The sequence below is a fragment of the Meira miltonrushii genome, assembly GCF_003144205.1.
Source record: "Meira miltonrushii strain MCA 3882 unplaced genomic scaffold FA14scaffold_3, whole genome shotgun sequence".
NCBI lineage: Eukaryota > Fungi > Basidiomycota > Exobasidiomycetes > Exobasidiales > Brachybasidiaceae > Meira > Meira miltonrushii.
Genome location: NW_020289945.1, coordinates 111,616 through 131,059, shown reverse-complemented (window position 1 = coordinate 131,059; position 19,444 = coordinate 111,616). Strand labels below are relative to the sequence as shown.

General features: G+C 43.4%; 8 protein-coding genes across 8 annotated transcripts; 4 read left to right on the top strand and 4 right to left on the bottom strand.

The window, feature by feature from the left end:
* Positions 1 to 415: 415 nt before the first annotated feature.
* FA14DRAFT_135279 (uncharacterized protein) lies at positions 416 to 2,720 on the top strand. The gene is made up of 2 exons (XM_025497002.1): positions 416 to 1,057; positions 1,120 to 2,720. Exons 1-2 carry the CDS (start codon positions 775 to 777, stop codon positions 2,559 to 2,561), a joined length of 1,725 nt encoding a protein of 574 aa, XP_025353487.1. The 5' UTR covers positions 416 to 774; the 3' UTR covers positions 2,562 to 2,720.
* Positions 2,679 to 4,289, bottom strand: FA14DRAFT_168078 (MFS general substrate transporter; the record flags this gene model as incomplete). Its single annotated transcript, XM_025500127.1, has 2 exons — positions 2,679 to 4,126; positions 4,148 to 4,289. The coding sequence occupies 2 exons, from the start codon at positions 4,287 to 4,289 to the stop codon at positions 2,679 to 2,681; spliced, it is 1,590 nt and encodes a 529-aa protein (XP_025353486.1).
* Positions 4,290 to 4,781: 492 nt separating this feature from the next.
* Positions 4,782 to 7,741, top strand: FA14DRAFT_173014 (putative coatomer gamma-2 subunit). Its single transcript, XM_025500445.1, has one exon. The coding sequence runs from the start codon at positions 4,819 to 4,821 to the stop codon at positions 7,669 to 7,671; it is 2,853 nt and encodes a 950-aa protein (XP_025353485.1). The 5' UTR covers positions 4,782 to 4,818; the 3' UTR covers positions 7,672 to 7,741.
* A 616-nt stretch (positions 7,742 to 8,357) lies between these two features.
* FA14DRAFT_59096 (GTP binding protein Rac1) lies at positions 8,358 to 9,651 on the top strand. Its single transcript, XM_025502537.1, has 3 exons — positions 8,358 to 8,394; positions 8,499 to 8,734; positions 8,861 to 9,651. The coding sequence occupies exons 2-3, from the start codon at positions 8,719 to 8,721 to the stop codon at positions 9,424 to 9,426; spliced, it is 582 nt and encodes a 193-aa protein (XP_025353484.1). The 5' UTR covers positions 8,358 to 8,394; positions 8,499 to 8,718; the 3' UTR covers positions 9,427 to 9,651.
* A 225-nt stretch (positions 9,652 to 9,876) lies between these two features.
* FA14DRAFT_190357 (WD40 repeat-like protein) lies at positions 9,877 to 12,897 on the bottom strand (the record flags this gene model as incomplete). Its single annotated transcript, XM_025501789.1, has 1 exon — positions 9,877 to 12,897. The coding sequence occupies one exon, from the start codon at positions 12,895 to 12,897 to the stop codon at positions 9,877 to 9,879; it is 3,021 nt and encodes a 1,006-aa protein (XP_025353483.1).
* Positions 12,898 to 13,099: 202 nt separating this feature from the next.
* Positions 13,100 to 15,894, top strand: FA14DRAFT_59083 (uncharacterized protein). Its single transcript, XM_025502536.1, has one exon. The coding sequence runs from the start codon at positions 13,197 to 13,199 to the stop codon at positions 15,876 to 15,878; it is 2,682 nt and encodes an 893-aa protein (XP_025353482.1). The 5' UTR covers positions 13,100 to 13,196; the 3' UTR covers positions 15,879 to 15,894.
* FA14DRAFT_161165 (uncharacterized protein) lies at positions 15,864 to 18,556 on the bottom strand. The gene has a single exon (XM_025498984.1). The coding sequence runs from the start codon at positions 18,334 to 18,336 to the stop codon at positions 15,910 to 15,912; it is 2,427 nt and encodes an 808-aa protein (XP_025353481.1). The 5' UTR covers positions 18,337 to 18,556; the 3' UTR covers positions 15,864 to 15,909.
* Positions 18,557 to 18,751: 195 nt separating this feature from the next.
* Positions 18,752 to 19,188, bottom strand: FA14DRAFT_59067 (uncharacterized protein). The gene has a single exon (XM_025502535.1). It carries the CDS (start codon positions 19,093 to 19,095, stop codon positions 18,820 to 18,822), a length of 276 nt encoding a protein of 91 aa, XP_025353480.1. The 5' UTR covers positions 19,096 to 19,188; the 3' UTR covers positions 18,752 to 18,819.
* Between the last annotated feature and the right edge of the window lie 256 nt (positions 19,189 to 19,444).

Genomic DNA, 19,444 nt, shown 5'->3' with positions numbered 1-19,444 from the left:
TACTGCATAAGACACTATGCTGAGCTTCTATTCTAGTGAAATATATAATTTGGACAAGTCAATATAATTATATTATTGATTGCATCATTGCTTCTTTAACGGAAAAAAAGAAAATGAAAGCATCACTCCCAAATAAAGGACAAAGGGAATTTCCACGCATGAAATTATATACGCGTCGCGCCTAAGATAACGTAAGCTGGTGATTCACTTTTTCCGTTTTGATTCGCAAATGCATGACACCGAAACGCGTAAAAGTTGAATTCAGGGGAATCGGATAACTTTCTCCTGGAATTGTGTAGTTTGAGCTTAACTCAGCGCCCACAATAATGGGACAAGTGATTGATTGGACCTGAATCGATTTGTGATAATTGTTGCTATCCGGTGATTTCCCGGTTACTTGCACTGCACACACACAGCCTCACACACGCGTGGCTTGCTTTTGCGAATCGCGAAAAGGAGAGACACTCTTCTTGTTATTCGCCGGTTTATGATGATTGTTAGTTCGCCTTGGCATTGTTTGGGCGTATGCGTGCGCACAAGAACGGGGAAAACTATACTCCACTCAAAATGCAATCAAATCTGTCATTCTATCTTTTCAATCAATCACACCCACCATCATATAACCTAGATCTTCGGGCTGAAGCAAAAGGGCACTCGCGGCATAGAATTCACGACGCCGCTTTTTACACCCTAGCGAAAAGCCGCCGCAAACACAGCTTTCACTCTGGCGCCTCTCTCATCCTCGCTTTCACATCCTCAACCTGATTGCTCAAAATGACAGCCCAATCCAATGAAATAGATCAACATTCTTCCGAAGGTGAAAGTGGTGCTACTTCTTCTTCACTTACGGCACAAGATGAAAATGTAGGCGTTTCAGGAGGAGTAAATACAACAATGGAAAAAGAGGAAAGGGGCTTAAAAAACTCAAACGATACTCAAAATGAAGCCAGATCTTCGCTTACCTCTCTTTTACATCATGAATCAGACAAGCATACTGAACACGAAAAGCAGCCATCGAATCAGTCCAACATGTCGCGAACGATAAATACTGTACCGGGTGAGTATATTTGCAGCTGACTTTATCTAGATGTACTGTTATTGACTTCTTCCTCTAAACAGTTTGGGCTCGACAACAACAGAAAGAAAAGAATGCTATACACTTTCGAAAAGAAGGTGAATCATCTCAATCATCACCAAAGATCAATTCGATCGGCGGATCTCCTCTTAAAAAACCAGCACCGCTTCATTTGAACACTTCCAACCAAACCAGGACAGCCTTGGCAACGCAAGAAGCAAGCAATCGTCAACGTTCCAGTATAAATCCAAACCCCGATCAGATATCTGATAATCGCTTTTCAATTGATACTTCTTCAATCATAACTGTAGACGATGACAATCCTGGCGCAAGTCGATTTGCGTCACTCTCGTATCGACATGTAGGCCCCAAAACGCGGGTGAAAATACCATTTAATAAGGAAGAGGCGGGAAATGATGATACAGAAAAGAGTTCATCCAAAAGAAGCACATCAAAGCAAACTCCTGTCAGTGGAGGCTTCAGTAGTGCGATTACAGGAATTTTGGCAGGCCTTACCTCAAGTGAAGCACAACGCTCGAATGATTCCACACAAGATACAGATGCACAAAATAGATCGCAATCATACAATTATGATGAAGAAGAGAAACACATGTCGGGCGTCCATGAAGGTACACGTGGAGGATGGTCTCATGACGAAACTCATGATGAAACGCATGCACAGGAAAATCGGGCAAAGATGCTGAACGACGATAGTTTCACACGTCATCAACCCGTCACACCAGGCTGGGCATCACCTTGGAGACCGGAGTCAAGAGGTGAACATTCGATTAGGATTGGTAAATATCGTTTCAATAATCATGGAGAAGGTGGGTACTTTCCCAAAACTGACACTGGGGCTACGAACAGTTCGCGTAAACGAAGAAGAAGACGGCATGCAAGTAGTGGTGCAGTGGATCTGTTCGATGTGGAATGGTGGAGAAGGTTCTTGCTGCATAATCCATTCGTTCCGCTCTTGTTTCGATTGGTCAATATCGCTTTCACTTCAAGCACACTTGCCGTTGCTGCCAAATTGTATATCATCTTGAAGAGAGAAGGGGCAGAAGATTCCGTTGGATCAAGTCCAATCGTTGCAATCATCTTTGCACCGCTCACACTTGTGCATGTTGGTGTGCAAATTTACGTGGAATATTTCAGCAAACCGATTGGGCTATGGAGAGTAGGAAGTAAGCTGTTTTACACATTGACAGAACTAATTTTCGTTTGTTTATGGTCAGCAGCGCTTTCACTATCATTTGATAATTATTTTACCTCAACATTGGTTTGTTCAACGCTCAATTCACCTTATAGCGGAGGACATGATCGACCTGTATTTGGTCAACAAGTTCTCAATAATCCTAGTAGGAAGCCATACATTTGTCGATTACAAGGTGCTTTGATCGGGTTGGTATTCACCAGCTTGTTGGCGTATGTGGTTGTGTTTTCCGTTTCACTCTTTCGCATCTTTGTTCGTGTGTCCAAGAGATGATTTTCTCATTATTTCTGTACTTTTATCTTACATTGCAAACTTTTTGACAATCTCTGTACGTAGACTCATTCCATCTCATTCACTCTCTTGCAATTCATGGACATTCCTTTTGCTAGATTACAAACTGTAACGGAAATAAATGGACTTTTCACGATTTTCTGCAATGTCCAAATAACGAAGATGTTGTTCTTGACGACCTTCTTCTGTTTTGGTGTCGATTTTGAATTGATATTGAAGTGGTCGTTCTGTTGGAGTGACTTCGCCATCCTGTTCTTCTTTAGAGGAGGCGGATTGTTTGAAAGCTTTATCTTTTGCACGATTGATTGAGTAAAAGTAGACGATTGCCAGACCTTCAATCACGAATCCAGCTACCAACAAACCTGCACTTACGTACATTCCTTTACGATAATATGGTGCTTCCGTAGCGGGAAAAAGACGAGTTCCGAGTAAAGGAGAACATTGACCAATCGTACCAAAGATTACCAAAGCTATACCACGTTTTGATTCACCGGCAGAATTTGTAATCAACCAAGAATAACAAAGTGGAATAAAAGTAAACAAACCCAACACAACCAACCAAACGCCTGCATAACGTGTATGATTATCTTCAATGGTTGCCAACATGAAATAACCCGTTAGACCAACAGCTGTCATGATCATGATCAAAACGCCACGAGTTCTGAGTCTATCGGCGGCGTAAGAAAGAATTACTGCTAACACGAATGCGACCGCATAAGGAGGAGCAGAGAATGCTTGAGCCCGTAAAGCTGTATAACCCATTTGCGATAGAATTGTGGGTAGATAGACCGGAATTGATGCGAAACCATTATTGACGATGAACAAAAGCACTGCGTTGATATAGCTTACCGGATCCTTTAATGCATCTGCACCATTCTTGAAGTTAAATTGTGTGTTGAGGGCATGCTTGATCCTTTGTAGCAAGGAAGCATTTTTATTTGTCTTTTCGTTCTCGATTGCGTTCCTTTGATCGATTTTTGCACGATACAATCGAGCCTCCGCTACTTCTCTTTCGTACGGCGTCAAGAATTTTGAAGATTGAATGGAATCAGGTAGAAAGAAGAACAAGGCAACACCTAGGATCACCGTTGGACCAGCTTCTACCAAAAAGATCAATCGCCAATTTGCAATAGACACTGTTGCACTTTGAATTCCATAAGCTACAGAGCCGGCAATAGCAGAAGCAACTGCACTTCCTACCACGAACCATGCGAACCTGTAACCGATCTCATGACGAGGATAGAAGAAGGACAAGTATAGTGCCACACCTGTTCCATAACCTGCTTCAAACAAAGCCATGAAGAATCTCGTTGCCATTAAACCACTCCAATTAAACGCTGTAGCTTGAAGGATAGCGGCAACACCCCAAAAGAAGACGCACGTTCCCATAAATCGAGAAGGCTTGATGAATTTATAACAAATCAACAGGAATTGGAAAACGATATAGCCAATGTAGAATACGGTTAGAAGCCATTCGTATTGACTATCACTGATGTGTAAATCTGCTGTCATACCGGCCACTTTTGCATTTCCGATATTGCTTCTGTCTAAGAAAGCGAATAAATAACTCATAAATAGAAAAGGTAAAATTCGTGCGTCCAACTTTCTTCTTACTCTTGTATCATCCTCTTCTGACCACCATCGATCAGGTCGATCGACGTATGTACCGAATTGATAGTCTTGCGAATCGCTCTTTTCGCTTTGGGACATGATTGCTGTTGATGGAAGAATGGGAAAAAGAAGAACTTGTTGGCCACATCCCTTTTATAGAGAACAATCTTGCCGAAAATAAATGAATCAAAGGGAGCTAATTCCCCCACATTGATCTTCTTTAAGCGGAGAGAAGCTCTGGAGTCACCCGCACCCGCATGTCGGCAACAGTTTTGCGCTAATTTATGCACGATTCTAATCTTTTTTCCCGTCCGTAAGAAAGACTAAATTCACGTGAAACTTTGAGAAGAAGAAGAAGAAGAAGTTAGCGCTCACACAGCTGTAAGCGGGAGGGAGTCCATTCCACGCGTACATACACACGAACGCATAGACAGACAGCACACAACACACACACTCTGTGCATTCACTTTTGAGCTGGCGAGAGGAGTAGGGCGTATAGACAGACGCAAGGGAGAGTAAGTGAGTGAGTGGCTCACACACAATCGTGCACGCACGCACGCACGTTGTTGATGTTCTTAAAAACTCGCATTAACACCATCATCGATCACGACTTTTTGTTGTTGGAAGGATGTCGTTCAAAAAGGATGAAGAGACAGGTGTCTCATCCTTTTATCAAGACAAAACTTCAGTCATTCAAGAAGCACGTGTATTTAACGAAACGCCAATCAGTCCAAGAAAATGTCGTATCTTATTAACAAAAGTGATTTATTTGTTGTATTCTGGAGAAACGTTCAGTAGACAAGAAGCAACAACTTTGTTCTTTGGCGCAACGAAGCTATTTCAACATAAAGATGCAGCCCTTCGACAAATGGTCTATTTGGCCATCAAGGAATTATGTCCTTTGGCAGATGATACCATAATGGTGACTGCCTCGATCATGAAGGATATGCAACCCAATATGGAAGTCATTTATCGACCAAATGCTATTCGTGCTCTAAGTCGTGTTGTAGACCCATCAATGGTACAAGGTCTCGAACGTTTCTTCAAATCTGCCATTGTCGATCGCAACTCTTCAATCTCATCAGCAGCCCTTGTCTCTTCTTACCAGCTATACATTGCCGCACGCGATGTCGTTCGTAGATGGGGAAATGAAGCACAAGAAGCAATCAATGCAAAACCTCCATCAGGCGCAATGGGCTCAGGTGGTCTAGGCAACTTCAGTTCTGGCTTTGGTGGTTCCTACCTGGGTTGGGGCAGTCAACCTCCCCCACAACAAAGCAGCGCATTTGCCGTCATTCCAAGTTCTACGTTCATTACTCAATATCACGCTCTTGGTTTGTTGTACCTCATCCGTCAAGGTGACAGAATGGCTGTGACAAAATTGGTGCAACAATTGGGTACGGCAAACAAGAACACGATGCGCAGTCCATATGCAGTCTGTATGTTGGTCCGTTATGCTGCAAAGGTGGCCGAAGAAGATCCAAATTTGCGACATGCCATGATGGAATTGCTCGAAGGCTGGTTGAGACACAAGTCTGACATGGTCAATTACGAAGCTGCTCGTGTATTGTGTGATATGCGTGGCATTTCAACCGCAGAATTGGCCAAACCAATTGGTGTTTTGCAATTGTTCCTTTCTTCTTCCAAATCTACACTCAAGTTTGCTGCCATTCGTACATTGGCCAAACTCGCACAAACCAACCCTGCAGCTGTGCAAACATGCAATGTCGATATGGAGAATCTCATCACTGACACGAATCGAAGTGTGGCTACATATGCTATCACAACTCTGCTCAAGACTGGAAATGAAGCATCAGTTGATCGTTTGATGAAACAAATTTCTGGATTCATGAGCGAAATCAGTGACGAATTCAAGGTGATCGTGGTAGATGCAATTCGCAGTCTCTGCCTCAAATTCCCATCGAAGCAAACTGCCATGTTGCAATTCTTGTCGGGCGTTTTGCGTGATGAAGGTGGTTACGAGTTCAAGCGTGCCGTTGTGGAAGCCATCTTTGATATGGTACAATTCATTGGCGATTGCAAGGAAACTGCTTTGGCACACTTGTGTGAATTCATCGAAGACTGCGAGTTCACCAAACTCAGCGTTCGTATTCTCCATCTTCTCGGTATTGAAGGTCCCAAGATGGCCCAACCACACAAGTATATCCGTTACATTTACAACCGAGTCATTTTGGAAAATGCAATCGTTCGTGCTGCAGCCGTCAACAGTCTTGCCAAATTTGGCTTGGGAGACAAATCACTCACAGCACGTATTACCGTCTTGTTGCAACGTTGTTTGGATGACGTGGATGATGAAGTTCGTGATCGTGCAGCAATGAATTTGCGTATCCTCAAAGAGAGTCAATTGGCCCAAAGATTGGCACCATCCGACAGCACATTCAAGCTAGCAGCTCTAGAATCTTCATTACAACAATACCTTGAAGATCCATCCTCAGCGGCCAAGAGCTTCAATGCTGCTGAAGTTCCCCGCGTCACCCGTGAAGAACAAAAGCAAGAAGAATTACGAGCAAAGAACGAAGCTGCAAGCAAAGTGGCCATGGCCGCCGATGCAAAAGGAACGGGCTCCAGTACTGGACCTGGTACGGCCGTTGGAGCGGCTGCCGCTGCTGCAGCTGCCGCCAACGGAAATGGCGTCGATCTTACACAACAATATGCCGCCCAACTCAAAGCGATTCCCAACTTTGCCGAATATGGACCATTACTCAAAAGTTCCAAGAAACCAACGGAAATCACAGAACAAGAAACGGAATATGTGGTCACCGTTGTTACGCATGTGTTCCCCAAGAATATCGTTTTGCAATACAATGTCACAAATACATTATCGGATACAGTATTGGATGACGTTGCGGTTGTGGTAGATGGCGCAAGTGAGATTGGATTATCGGAAGATGTGATTGTGAAAGCCAACTCGCTCACACAAGCGGAGCCAACTGGAGCAGTGTATGTCTCCTTCACTCGTGAAGAAGGTAGCAATGTGTTCCCACAAGGCACTTTATCCAACACACTTCGCTTTATCAGTCGTGAAGTTGATCCAACTACAGGAGAAGCCGAAGCGGAAGGCTACGATGATCAATATGAAATGTCTGAATTGGAATTGGGCACTTCTGATTACGTACAAGAAAGATGGGCAGATTGGACGAAAGAATGGGAAGATTTAGGCAAACAAAGTTCAGCATCGGAAACGTTTGCATTGACGGCATTAGAAAGCTTGAAACAAGCATGTGAAACCTTGGTGGACTTGTTTGGAATGCAAGCTTTGGGTGGAACGGATTTGCCTACTTCAACATCTGTTCATACTCTCAATTTGGCAGGATATGTTGTCACCGTGCCGCAAAAAGCCAAAGTGTTGGCCAGGTGCAGGATGACATTTGCCGGTAAAGGGGAAGGTGTGACGATGGAATTGACGGTTAGAGGTAGCTCTGATGAAGCTGTTCAATTGATCTTGGGATCGATTGCATAAAATTGTGTAGATTTCTCAGTAGCAGTCAAAAATGCTAATATCAGATGATGAATGTTAAGCCGTGCATGCGATAAGGTATTTGTTTCTTCTAGCTTTCTTTCTCCTAACTGGCAAAAGCTAAGAATGGCAGATCAACAGTCTTGTACAGTTGACCCAAATTATTTTAGGGCGGGGGGACAACCTCTCCAAAGATGCCCCGCGTGTGCATGAGTTGAGAATACAAACATACGCTCCGCGCGCTATTACACATGCTCGCGTATTTTGTATTAAAGTGAATAGAAATCGGTTAGGCTAGTGAATAGTGAAACGATGAATGGATGATAGTGTTTTGTGTGATTTACAGGCACACGCGCCGCTGTTTTTAGCTTTTCTTTTCTTTCCATCAATAAACGAGAAATAAAAAGAATTGGTTCGACCGCTTTGCCCATTCTTTACCCGCTTGCTTGCTTGGCCGTTTATTATTTATGCAGTGCAATTTTATTCAAAAAAAAAGGCGTGCGTTGCGCTGCGCAGCGCACAAGCAGGACACACTCTTTTTATGCAAAACACTTAAACGCACGCACGCACACACACACACACGCACGCACACAAGCGCACTCTGACACACATCACCTTTTTTGGCCTCTCGTTCACGTAGGTCTCCGTGGGACGTATTGGGGAAGAAGAGCTTTTTGTGATCAATACCATCATCTGAGGCATTCACTTAACGACAACACAACAAAAGTACACATCACCATCACGAGATTCGATTAGAGCAATTGAACAGAGTCACGACCTCTTATCATACGACCGGATTCGATTGACGATTCCTTTGACTCTTTCTTCAGATCGTCAAACTCTCTCTGGTTGGCATCCCCCTTTTTCTTCTTTCTCGATCCTTCTTTCAAGACATAGCATCTTTTACTTGTCTTGCTATCTCGCCTTTTTTGACATTCGCAAGATCGTCCATTCAGCACTTCAATCAAGAAAATAGAATCTCTTCATATCTAATCAAGTCGCATTCACTTACGACTTGACAAAGAATCATCTCGATAACAAATCAGCAAAATGCAGACTATCAAATGTGAGTATGACCACAGAGAATGATTTCTGGCCTCTCGGCTGTAATCAGCAAGATACATCCTGCATTAAACTCGCATATATGCGTGCATGAATCCGTACTGACATCTTGATTGCTTCGATGACACAGGTGTGGTCGTGGGAGATGGTGCGGTAGGAAAAACATGCCTTTTAATCTCATACACAACAAATGCTTTCCCAGGAGAGTATATCCCAACCGTTTTTGATAACTATTCGGCAAATGTGATGGTGGATGGAAAGCCAGTCAGTTTAGGTCTATGGGATACAGCCGGTCAAGAAGATTACGATCGATTACGTCCGCTATCTTATCCGCAAACGGATGTATTCTTGATTTGCTTCTCGCTCGTCAGTCCTCCCTCATATGAAAACGTTAGAACGAAATGGTTCCCAGAAATCAGTCATCATGCGCCCAATATCCCAATGATCTTGGTTGGAACAAAACTTGATTTACGCGATGATCCAAACACAATAGAAAAGTTACGTGAACGAAGAATGGCACCAATCAGTTATGCTCAAGGAAATCAAATGGCTCGTGATATTGGCGCGACAAGGTATATGGAATGTTCTGCCTTATCTCAAGTAGGTTTGAAAGGCGTTTTTGATGAAGCAATCCGAAGTGTTTTGGCTCCCGCTCCGATCAAGACCAAAAAGCGCAAGAATTGCACAATTCTGTAGAGCGCACATGAATGAAAGTGTGAGGAGATGAGGGTACAGTTTCTTTTGTGGAGAGAGTGTTTTTGGGATAATTTCCATCCTTTTATGTAACGCAAGCGCAATGTGACTTGGTAAGATTTATGGCAATGATAGTGTGGTATTTTGTGGAAAGATAGCATTCATACCCGTTTTCAAGGTGCAAAATTTTCAACGATATGCATTCATTGTCAAGAAAAAAAAAGACACTTTTTAAAAGTCATTCAAACAACTTGTAATCCTCCCTCTCCAATACGCATTCTTTCTCTAACAAACCTTTCTCCAATCATCATTTGTCATTTTATTGTTTATACACAGAGAAAGCCATTGTATTGCATTTCAAGGCTCAGCGCTTCGTCTACTTATCACCTAAATCATAATAGCATAGCACGTCCGCAATAAGAGATTGAATATGAATTTGGAGGATGAAGTACATTAAGTATTGCTATTCTTTCGTTTTCGTTTACTGAGGTCTAAAGGGGATGAGCCCGTATTGCTCGTTAGGCTTACGTCTGCTGCGTTGGAACTTCGGCCCTTCTTTGCCTTTTCCTTCCTCGGAGAAGGGTGTGGAGCAGGGGTCAATTCTCCGTTGCTCTTTTTGTGTCCGTTCACTTTGATGGTTGAGGTTCCATTACTCTCGGTCTTTGTTCCCATTCGAGCAAATGCCTCTGTGACACCGTCCATGTTGAACTCGGCCAAACGTGCTAATCTGCTAGCGGTATTTGTAGGTTGTGCAACGCTAACTGGAGCGGTAATGTCACCGTCAATTTCCACTTCTTCCATCTCGCTATCGGCTTCCTCTACGTCACTTTCGTCATCCTCCTCTTTGCGTGCGGGTAACATGAACTTCATGAATGGCTCAAAGAGCAGATGCGGCGGCGGTAAGAGATGACTTGGCATATCAAACAATGTGCTTGCATCACTTGCTCGACTTGTTTCCACTTCTTTTTGTTGAGGTGCAATTGTATTCACAGCATCCTGTTGCTTTCCCAAAAGTTCATCAAAGATTGTTCGTCTTCTCACGTTAATCTTGCGTAATGCGTTTGCTTTTTGTTCCTTGCGTCTTAGACTTTCCAATTCTCTTCCGATTCGTACAACGTCAAAAGATGTTGTCAACGCAAACAAGGCAAATAGTCCATTATTATACTTCGAATCAGCTTCGATCACTTGACGAATACCAAAAGGCAATGAATCGAACTTTGTCAGGGTGACCTTTCTTGCAAGCTCAAATGAGTACACACGAACTTGTGCCTTTTGTGCATTCGATGTAATGACTGCTAGATCACCTTCCTCTTTTTGTGAATCAAGTGCGAACAGACCTTTGACGGGTTCTTCAATAGCGAATGACTCTTTCATTTGCCCCAAAACAACATCAAAGAAGGTCAATTGTCCGCCCACCAGCGAGGCAATATAGCGTCCACCTTTACCAGCAAAAGAGATACATGCTTGTTTGCCTGTTGAGGGGATTTCATCAGAAATACCTGGCAAGGCGAACACATGAACTAAAGCATTACTATCGGGTTCCCAAACAGTGATTGAAGCACCATGGACGATAGCCAGCAAAGATCCATCTGCGCTCCACGCCATTGCTTCTGCCGGTAATCCTCTGTGATCGAAAATACTCCTTGCATACCAATACGTCTCTACCTTTCTCTTCACCTCTCGTGATGTACATTTCCATGAACGACACTTTCCTTGCTTGCTGCCCAAAGTGACCAAAAGAGGTGCATCCTGCAGCGTACCTCTTGGTCCTCTCTTTGTCAAACCGTATGATTGAGGACTAAAAGACATTGCCAAGACTTCATTATCAAGACCATGAGGTTCATCAACTCGTGTATTTAGCACATATGTGTTTGCATTTTGCGACCATTGCCAGATCTTTAAATGAGTTTCCCCAGTCGCTTTGACATCCACTGTGGCCATCCAGACGTTGTCGTGGGAAAAGCAAATATGCTCTACATGTGATTGTGTGAGCGGATCTTTTCCTGGTCTCGAAACTCGATTGGAAGGTACGATCTCCAATTGCATCACTTGATCATCTGTGATTGTATTGAGGAATTGAATGGTGGAGGGATGTCCAGAGGATAAAGTGAGGTTGTTTGTCCTTGGCTCTACTGCCAATGGTAGAGATTGCAACCGTTTCGCAGATGCGATCGTCTTTCTCAATTGATGTGAGGAACCTGCAAGGACACCTTGCAGTATACGAATCGGTTTCAAATTTACTGTGCTAATAAACACCACGCTACCGTCTTCCATTGCTGTAATAAACTGATCAGGTCGATCGTTATCCTTTCCACCTTTGAGGGTAGCGATGGAGAGAATCGAAGAACCGCCCAATCTTGGCACGTATTCCCTTCCTTGTGTCGATAGCTGCCATAGGACCAAGGTACTCTCCTCACCACCAGACAAGAGGTAGGCACCATTATCATTGAAACGCAGTGCGCTGACAGCATGTGAGTGCCAGTGCAGGAGTGTGCTTGGCGCTATCGTTTCCTTTTTGGAATTGTCAGAAGCCATTTTACTGAACAAATGTTCATCATCAGAAGCCAAAAAGTACCACAATCGTATATGGCCAGCTGCATGTCCAGTAGCGAAAGTATTATTCGAAGGATGGAAAGTGACTCGGGTAAGAGCTTGCTGTGTGAGAACTTTGACCATGTTGTGATCGGAAGTGCTCAAATCGGCGACGTGAATCTTGTAATGACCTACAAGTACAAGATAGCGTCCATCGGGAGAGATGGCCATATCTGAAATTGTGCTTCTCTTTCCTAGCCTCTCTGACTTTTTCATATTTGATCGATCGTTATACCTTAGATTGACTTTGAAAAGGATAGCATTATCCGATCCAGAGTGTTTGTCCGATTTTCCATTCTTTTCGCCCTCTCCTCTTGGTTTACGAGCTGCAACAATGACTTCATTTTTCAGGGAATCGTGGGTAGCCATGTGAGTAATCGGTAGAGCTAGACTGATTGTATTCATCAGATTGCCATCAAAGAAATCCCACACTTTAATTGTTCCGTCAAGCGAGCAACTGATTAGCTGAGCAGCATTGGCAGGGTTGATGGCCAAGCCAGTGATTGTTGCAGTGTGCTGAGAGATAGAGGAAGAAGTTGTGCCATTTGAGCCATCACTTGAAGTAGACGAGAGCGTGGAGACCAATCGTCCAGAGTTTGTCGAATAAATGCGAATTGTTGAACCAGAAGCAACGAAGAAAAACTCATTATCCCTTGTAAAAACTATTGGGACTCTTCCAGCTTTACCGGTAACTATTGGTGACCATGGTACGTTTCCAGGTTTTAATGTTCGTTTTGAGCTCTTTTTCCTTTCTCTCTTCTTTGCAGGCGTGGCTGGGACCACTTCAAGTTGTTCTGTGGCTTGTGGGACAGCGGAAGATTGCTGTCCTTCCCTTTCCACTTCTACACCACCTCCTTTCGATCTTCTCCGACCAGATCCCATTTTGTAGAATACAATTACACCGAAAATCCCCCTTAGAAATGATGATGGAACGGTTGCCAGTGTTGATACAATGCTTTCCTTCTCTCTCTTTTATTTTAATAAAATTTCCATTTTAGCTGCATGAAGAAAAAGAAAAATTCCTGAATTATATAAGCAGACTTCGGAAAAAAAGTTGAAGAAGCTCACGCGTAAGTTTTAGCCGAGAAGATCTTCTTGTATCTGATTTTGACACTCAAACAAAGGTTATCGTGAGGTGGTCAGATATCATCATCTCTTTCTAAGCATCCTGATCGTGCACAATGGCGATCAGATGCTTTGCAAGACGTAATCTGGTTGCACCATATCGTTATGCAAGCAGAGGGCTGGGACAGAGTAGTGCGTCGCAGAACGCTATCCGCTCTCTGACTACCAGTCAAGCATCATTTGCACAGCATGCAGATGAGCAAAAGGAAAGAGTACCAAGAGTGTCTAAAAAGGGTGGTGTTCGGATTGGAGATGATCAAGATTCGCCTAGGGGTTTCTTTTCTTCACGTTGGCAAGATCTTCCCATAACATCTGGTGAATCGAGTAGCAGCATATCAGAAAGACATCAACGACAAATTAAGGAATCGGATACAATTCCACATCATCCACTCGTACATGATTTGATGTATGAACTTCAATCACACGAAGCTCGTCCATCTCCAGAACTTGTTTGGCGATTATACAATGCGATAGAAATGACCAAACTTAGCTCAATTCAGCTTATTGACGATCAAACTTCTTCAGCTCAACTCTCGCTCATAATGCCCATTCACGTACACAAACGGGTGCTGCGAGCCATCAGTCCATCTCTAGGCACTTCTAAAGACAAGAAGACAATCGCATCAGCAGCAGAAGTTCAGCAATACCTATCTCGAGTGAATGTCATCTTTGACAACCTAAGACGACAAAGTGCAGGAGCAACTCCGACAGCAGCAGATTTCGACAAAGTGTTTCGTGAAATTGTACAGAGCGGCAATATGACTTCCATCTTGGCATTGTGGTCCGCTATGACTGGTTCGTCATCGCAGGTACTAGAGCGTAGCAATGCAAAAAGAGCGAGACAGAGAAAAAATGCAAACGCAATCAATGCTCAAATGACCGCATTTAATGTCATTGAACCGACACGAGAGACTTATTCGAATTTGATGCTGGGTATATATAGACATTTACAAGATCAACTCAAAAGAGCTCTCAAATCCGACTTGGATTCTAGCAAAGATCTCAATTATGGCCAACAAAGACGTCAGCGTTTGGCTGCAACGAGAGAAGGAGAATTTTCTCAATCAATGAAAAGGGCCATGACATCAAGGTCACCGTTTGAGCATTTGAATCCAAGAGCACAGCAAGCATTGGTGCTAGCATCAGAAAGAACTTCGCATCTTTTGCGAGACATGCTTGAGCGTGACATCCCTTTGACGAGACTTGCATGTAATTTGGCCATGCGAGTGATGCGGATTACAGGAAACCTTGATGCAATGAAAGCATTGACAACCTTGGCTTTTGGTGTTGATTTGGACAACCTGGATGGAAGTGTGGCTCAATCTGCAAAAGGAAACCGGAATGTTCCCACTCATTTCCACGGAAAACCAGACGTGTATCTTTTAAATACCGTCATTCAAGCACTTGGAGAACAGAGTACGGTAGGAAAGATGGTAGCAGCATATGAAACACTCACAAGACCTTTACCGAGATCGATCAAAGCAGATACACCAATACCTGAAGGCAGTCTTTTTGCAACAGATTTCCGAGGTTTGCTGAGCTGGAGTGATCCAGCTGAAGCAGATTTAACGGCGAGTGATACAAACGCAAACCAACCAAACGAAGATTCTGCAACATTGAACATAACGCCCAACACTGCAACTATGATTCACTTGGTACGAAATGCATGTAAGCATCCTCCGCCACAACAAATGATGATGTACATCAGCCGGACGACGGATCAACAATTGGGACAGATGAAGGAATACGAAGCAAGACAGAAGGGTGTGTATGGCAATTTGGCCTTGTACTTTGTTCGTGAGGCTGTATCCGTGCAAGAGGAGGACTTGAAAAAGATGGCAAGAGGATTAGGATTCGATCAAAAGTACGTGGAGGAGATGATTTCCTACTTTACCTCTCAATTGCAATCACTTGGAGTAGACTCGTTCTCTGGTTTGCCCAGTGTGGACGATGAGAATTTCATGACGGAGTACGTTGACAGACTGCTGTATCTGTCAAAAGAGAGCAGATTAAAGGCGGAAGGTATCTTGGCAAGCTTGGCAAGGGCACTCCCAATCGAAGAGACAGAAATTATGTCAGATGAACAGAAGCTTGCAGTTCAAGCAGCAAACAGAGCAGCTGAAGAGGCATATGCAGCCCGTCAAAAATCTGCAAGAGAATTCTTAGGAGGCATACAGAATGTGCCGGCACCAGCTTTCAACGGTTCTGCAGCTCCTCAATCATTCAAGCGAATCGACATTGGTGTAACACCAGAAGTGATTATGCCATTGATCACAATGGCAAAACAAACTCGTACCGGGGGCATCCTTCGAGATGTTGGAGAATGGCTTGAACGTTCGATGGCATTATACATCTGTGAGATTCGGTTATTGAATGTTTCAATGGCAAGTCAAAAAGCAGCATCGCATGCGTCAAGCAAAAGTCCATCCTTGCACCCATTCGTTACTCAAATGAACGAAAGAATCGAAGAATTGCATGCAGTCGTTCGAAAAAACGCAGAATTGTACGTTTCACAAGTACGACGACAGCTTGTACAATTTTCTGGAAAGAGGCGAGAAAGGTTCTACAGACGTAAGACGGCTAGAAAACAAGCAAAAGTGGCAGCTTTAGCAGAAGCTCAAGAGAAGAAGCGAGAAAAAGCAGCAAGACGGTTGAGGCTATCAGAAGAAAAGGCTGCAGATGCAGAGGGAGTGGCGGAAAATGTTGATCAAGCAAGACAAAATGTTGTATCAGCTTAGATGTATTAACAAAATGAGATGGGGTATAATATTACATAATTTTGCTCAAAGGACATGCACATGCTTGTCCTTCATCGAATGTGGGAGATGGAGGACTTGCGGTCACACTTGGCGTTCCTCTGTCCATTAGTGCTAAAACGTCATCCACCCTTCTTCGATCGACGTAAAGTTTTCTGCGTTTGTTATATTGAGAAGATGATTCGCTGAGTGAGGATCGAACATTACCTTCCTCTTTTGTACTTTGTTCCAGTTCGATTTGTCGGCGCTTCTTTCCAAGATCTTCTTCCGTGGTCAAATGTTGTTTAGGTGCCGGAGTCGGATCTTCAATCTTATGGGGAGAAGATTGACTTGTATTGCTTCCTTCTTCATCTGATGATTTTCGAGTGACAACATCAGCCAATAAATCCAGACCACCTTGCCAATTTGCAAAGCTTGGATGTTGTTTGATCCTTTGCCATGCTTCTGGAATTGTTTCGATACCTATTTCAGGTTCACTTGTTTTATTTTCGCGTCGTACATCTGAAGTTGTATGTCTGCGTAAAGATGATAACCTTGTTTGTGTATTACTTGGAATGGACGTCGCACTTGCATTTGGATCGCCTTGATAGCCATTCCGTGAGACAGACCAAAGCTTCGGTCTTGTTGAAGGATGAACACCCGCTCCATTCGTATACAGACTTTGTGGTGTTAATTGCATTGGTGCATTTGATACCCTTTGCATACTTGTACTCATTCCTCTCATCCTTCTCTTTCGAAGTGGAAGTGCATTTCCAGCATCCAGCATGACTGCATTCGCTACTCCATCACCTTCTAAATGCGATGAAACTGCTCTACAAAATGCCGCTAAAGCAGGATCAGTTGCACATGCTGCACAATCATTCGGATCACCAGAACAAACGGCAGGTATTGCGCCTGGAAGAACTTTTTTCATTCGAAAGATCGTTGGTTGCTGAGGTGATAATGGAGGTGTTTGTGGTCCTCTTGAGAATGGCATTTGAGGTGAAGACGGTATCATCCCACTCAGGGTCTTCTTTGGAGATGTTAATGGGTAGACAGGCCACAGACTTGCCTTTCTGGGAGATTGCATGGGCGGAGGGAGCATTGATGAACCACTTTGTATCATTGGTAACGGTTGAAAAGCACGTAGATTGTTCATCTTGCGCAAATTTGCTGTTGGACAGATTTGTACCTGCCTACCCGCTGCTTGTTGTGAAGCAGGAACGGTATACCAAAGCTTCTGTCTGCTGATCGCCCGCCTTTCGAGGTGAGCACGTAATGGAAGAGAAGATGGTTGAATGTGTGATCGAGAAGGATAGGTTTGCTTTCTCGTTGATGAGGAGTTAGAACTGAAATCCAAAACTGCTTCGCCACTACAAACACACGGACTTTGCTCCGTGCAAAATCCGCAATCACGATGCATTTCAGCAGTTTGCTCTTCCGGTGAAGTTTGAAGAGAACTTTGACCAGCTCGAGAAGAGCCTGTTGACCAATCCCAGGATGTTCTACGAGGAGCATCTTCGAGTAACATCGAAACGGGCATTCCAATTTCATGTCTAGCGGTCGTTGATTGAGGAGAATCCATGGTAACATCTTCCACTTTGACGGATGTTGCTGGACTTCTACTACTATTACGTAACGCCAGGGCGACCTCCAACTGCTGAACTTTAGCATGGAGTGTCTTATTTTGTTGTTTCAATTCATCATTCTCCTCTTTTAGTCTTCTTGCCACTTTTTGAAGCTCGGTTGAAAAGTTTGCACCTCTTTCTTCGTATTCGTTCACTTTTGCTTCTAAGGATGCTAAGTAGCTTTGACGCCTTTCACGAAATGCTCTTTGTGATGCACGATTTTGTGCTTTTCGTTTCGTTGGCGGTTCAACTTCGCTTGGCTTTCGACCAGGTTTGGCACGAGCAGGTAATACCCATTCTTTTTTCGGCTGAATCTTGTCAGTTGTGTCTCCTTCTGTCTCTCGTGCGTTTGTAGTGGAAGATGAAGGCGATTGCGATTCTTGATCTGAATAGTCATCATCTGAAATCACACTCTCGTAATCTTCTTGTAGTGACATCTTCTCACGTTCTTCTTCCAGTCTTTTAGCTTGTGCATTGAGTGATGATGTGGATGTTGATGACGTGTGAATGATTTTTGACGCAGGAGGGACAGATGTCGTCTGCTTTGAGGTGTAAGAGTGGGCGGCAGTTGTCTCATTCTTTCCACTCTTTGTCGGAACCAATGGTGCAAGTTTCCTTACTGTAGTAGATGATGATGAATTAATTGAAGGAGAAGCTTTGGCCGCAATCAAAGGCTTCAAGGGTCTTGCTCCTTGAGCAGGTGCAATCTTTGATGGTGCAGGTGCCAACGTTCTCGCTTTTGATGTGTTGTTTGTGGTAGCACTTTTGCTGGATGTCGTCGCTGTTGGCTTGGCAGGTGCCAATGGTCTCATCATCGTAGTAGGTGTTGCCATTCTTTTGTGCGAAAGATGATGATGGTGATAAAAATCAATGCATTACTGAATCCAATGTTCATGCACAACAGATCAAAGGATTGATATGACTTGCATCCGTTTCAATCGTATCCAAGTTGATTTGGCAACAATTGGCTTAAATCCGAAATTCAAGAAGTGGCTTTTAGGGTGCATACGTGGTAGAAATAGTAGCCAATAAAGCATCTATCTTATGCTGCTGAGCAGATGATGTTCAAGATTGAATTCTACTCTCTCGTTTGACGCATACATACACTAATTGATTATGTTCTTATTTATCTGATAAACCCAAAAACAGATCCCATCAATTTAATCAATCACAGCTTTAGGCCTGTCTGATAAAGAAATGCACGCGTATTGCATCAACAACTTTCTTGGCTCATTACATAATCATCCCCCTAAAACATAATCTGATTGGGTACCTTCCGCATGCTTTCTTTGCGGCTCACTCTCAAATGATGATAATCAGCAGCCAATAAACAATAGAATCAAAACAACCTTGTCTGTATGATAAATTAAAATCCCAAAGAGGTAGGGTAAATAAGGGAAAAAAGAGGCAAGTACAAAAGTTGACTTGTGCCGTGCAAAGATGATGATAAAATAGTACAAATAAGAATGATAAGCCAAAAAAAATTGCATAATTTTGTTTCTCCTGGAAAACTTGAAGACGAAAAAAGAAGATGATAAAGCAAACGCCTCTGTGCAAAATCCAGCTTTTCGGCGGATGTTGAAAGCAAGCATTCTATATATATATCGGAGAAGAAGAGAAAAGAAGAATTGCTAAACGATCACAATGATCGAATGTGCTGAAGAAGTCGAAAACCATGTACCACTATAAACCCATTACTGTATAATGCTCTAAACGACCTTTATTTATTGACCGCCAACTGCATTTGCCATATCGAGTAGTCCCTTGTATACGTTTGTCAAGTCAGCCAAATTGCTGTCAGGTGTAGGTGGAGCTGTGGAAGAAGCACTCTCGGTGGAGGATGAGGAAGACGAGGAGGAAGATGAGGAGGAAGATGAGCTTGAGGTAGAAGACGAAGATGAGGAGGAGGAGGTAGATGTAGAGGTGGGTGTGGAAGATGTG

Bases quoted from the DNA above. Each gene is read 5' to 3' on its own strand.
- FA14DRAFT_135279 (XM_025497002.1), top strand. From the start codon at position 775: ATGACAGCCCAATCCAATGAAATAGATCAACATTCTTCCGAAGGTGAA. The intron at 1,058-1,119 runs GTGAGTATATTT...TCCTCTAAACAG, and splicing joins AACGATAAATACTGTACCGG to TTTGGGCTCGACAACAACAG.
- FA14DRAFT_173014 (XM_025500445.1), top strand. From the start codon at position 4,819: ATGTCGTTCAAAAAGGATGAAGAGACAGGTGTCTCATCCTTTTATCAA.
- FA14DRAFT_59083 (XM_025502536.1), top strand. From the start codon at position 13,197: ATGGCGATCAGATGCTTTGCAAGACGTAATCTGGTTGCACCATATCGT.
- FA14DRAFT_161165 (XM_025498984.1), bottom strand. From the start codon at position 18,336: ATGGCAACACCTACTACGATGATGAGACCATTGGCACCTGCCAAGCCA.
- FA14DRAFT_59067 (XM_025502535.1), bottom strand. From the start codon at position 19,095: ATGCTTGCTTTCAACATCCGCCGAAAAGCTGGATTTTGCACAGAGGCG.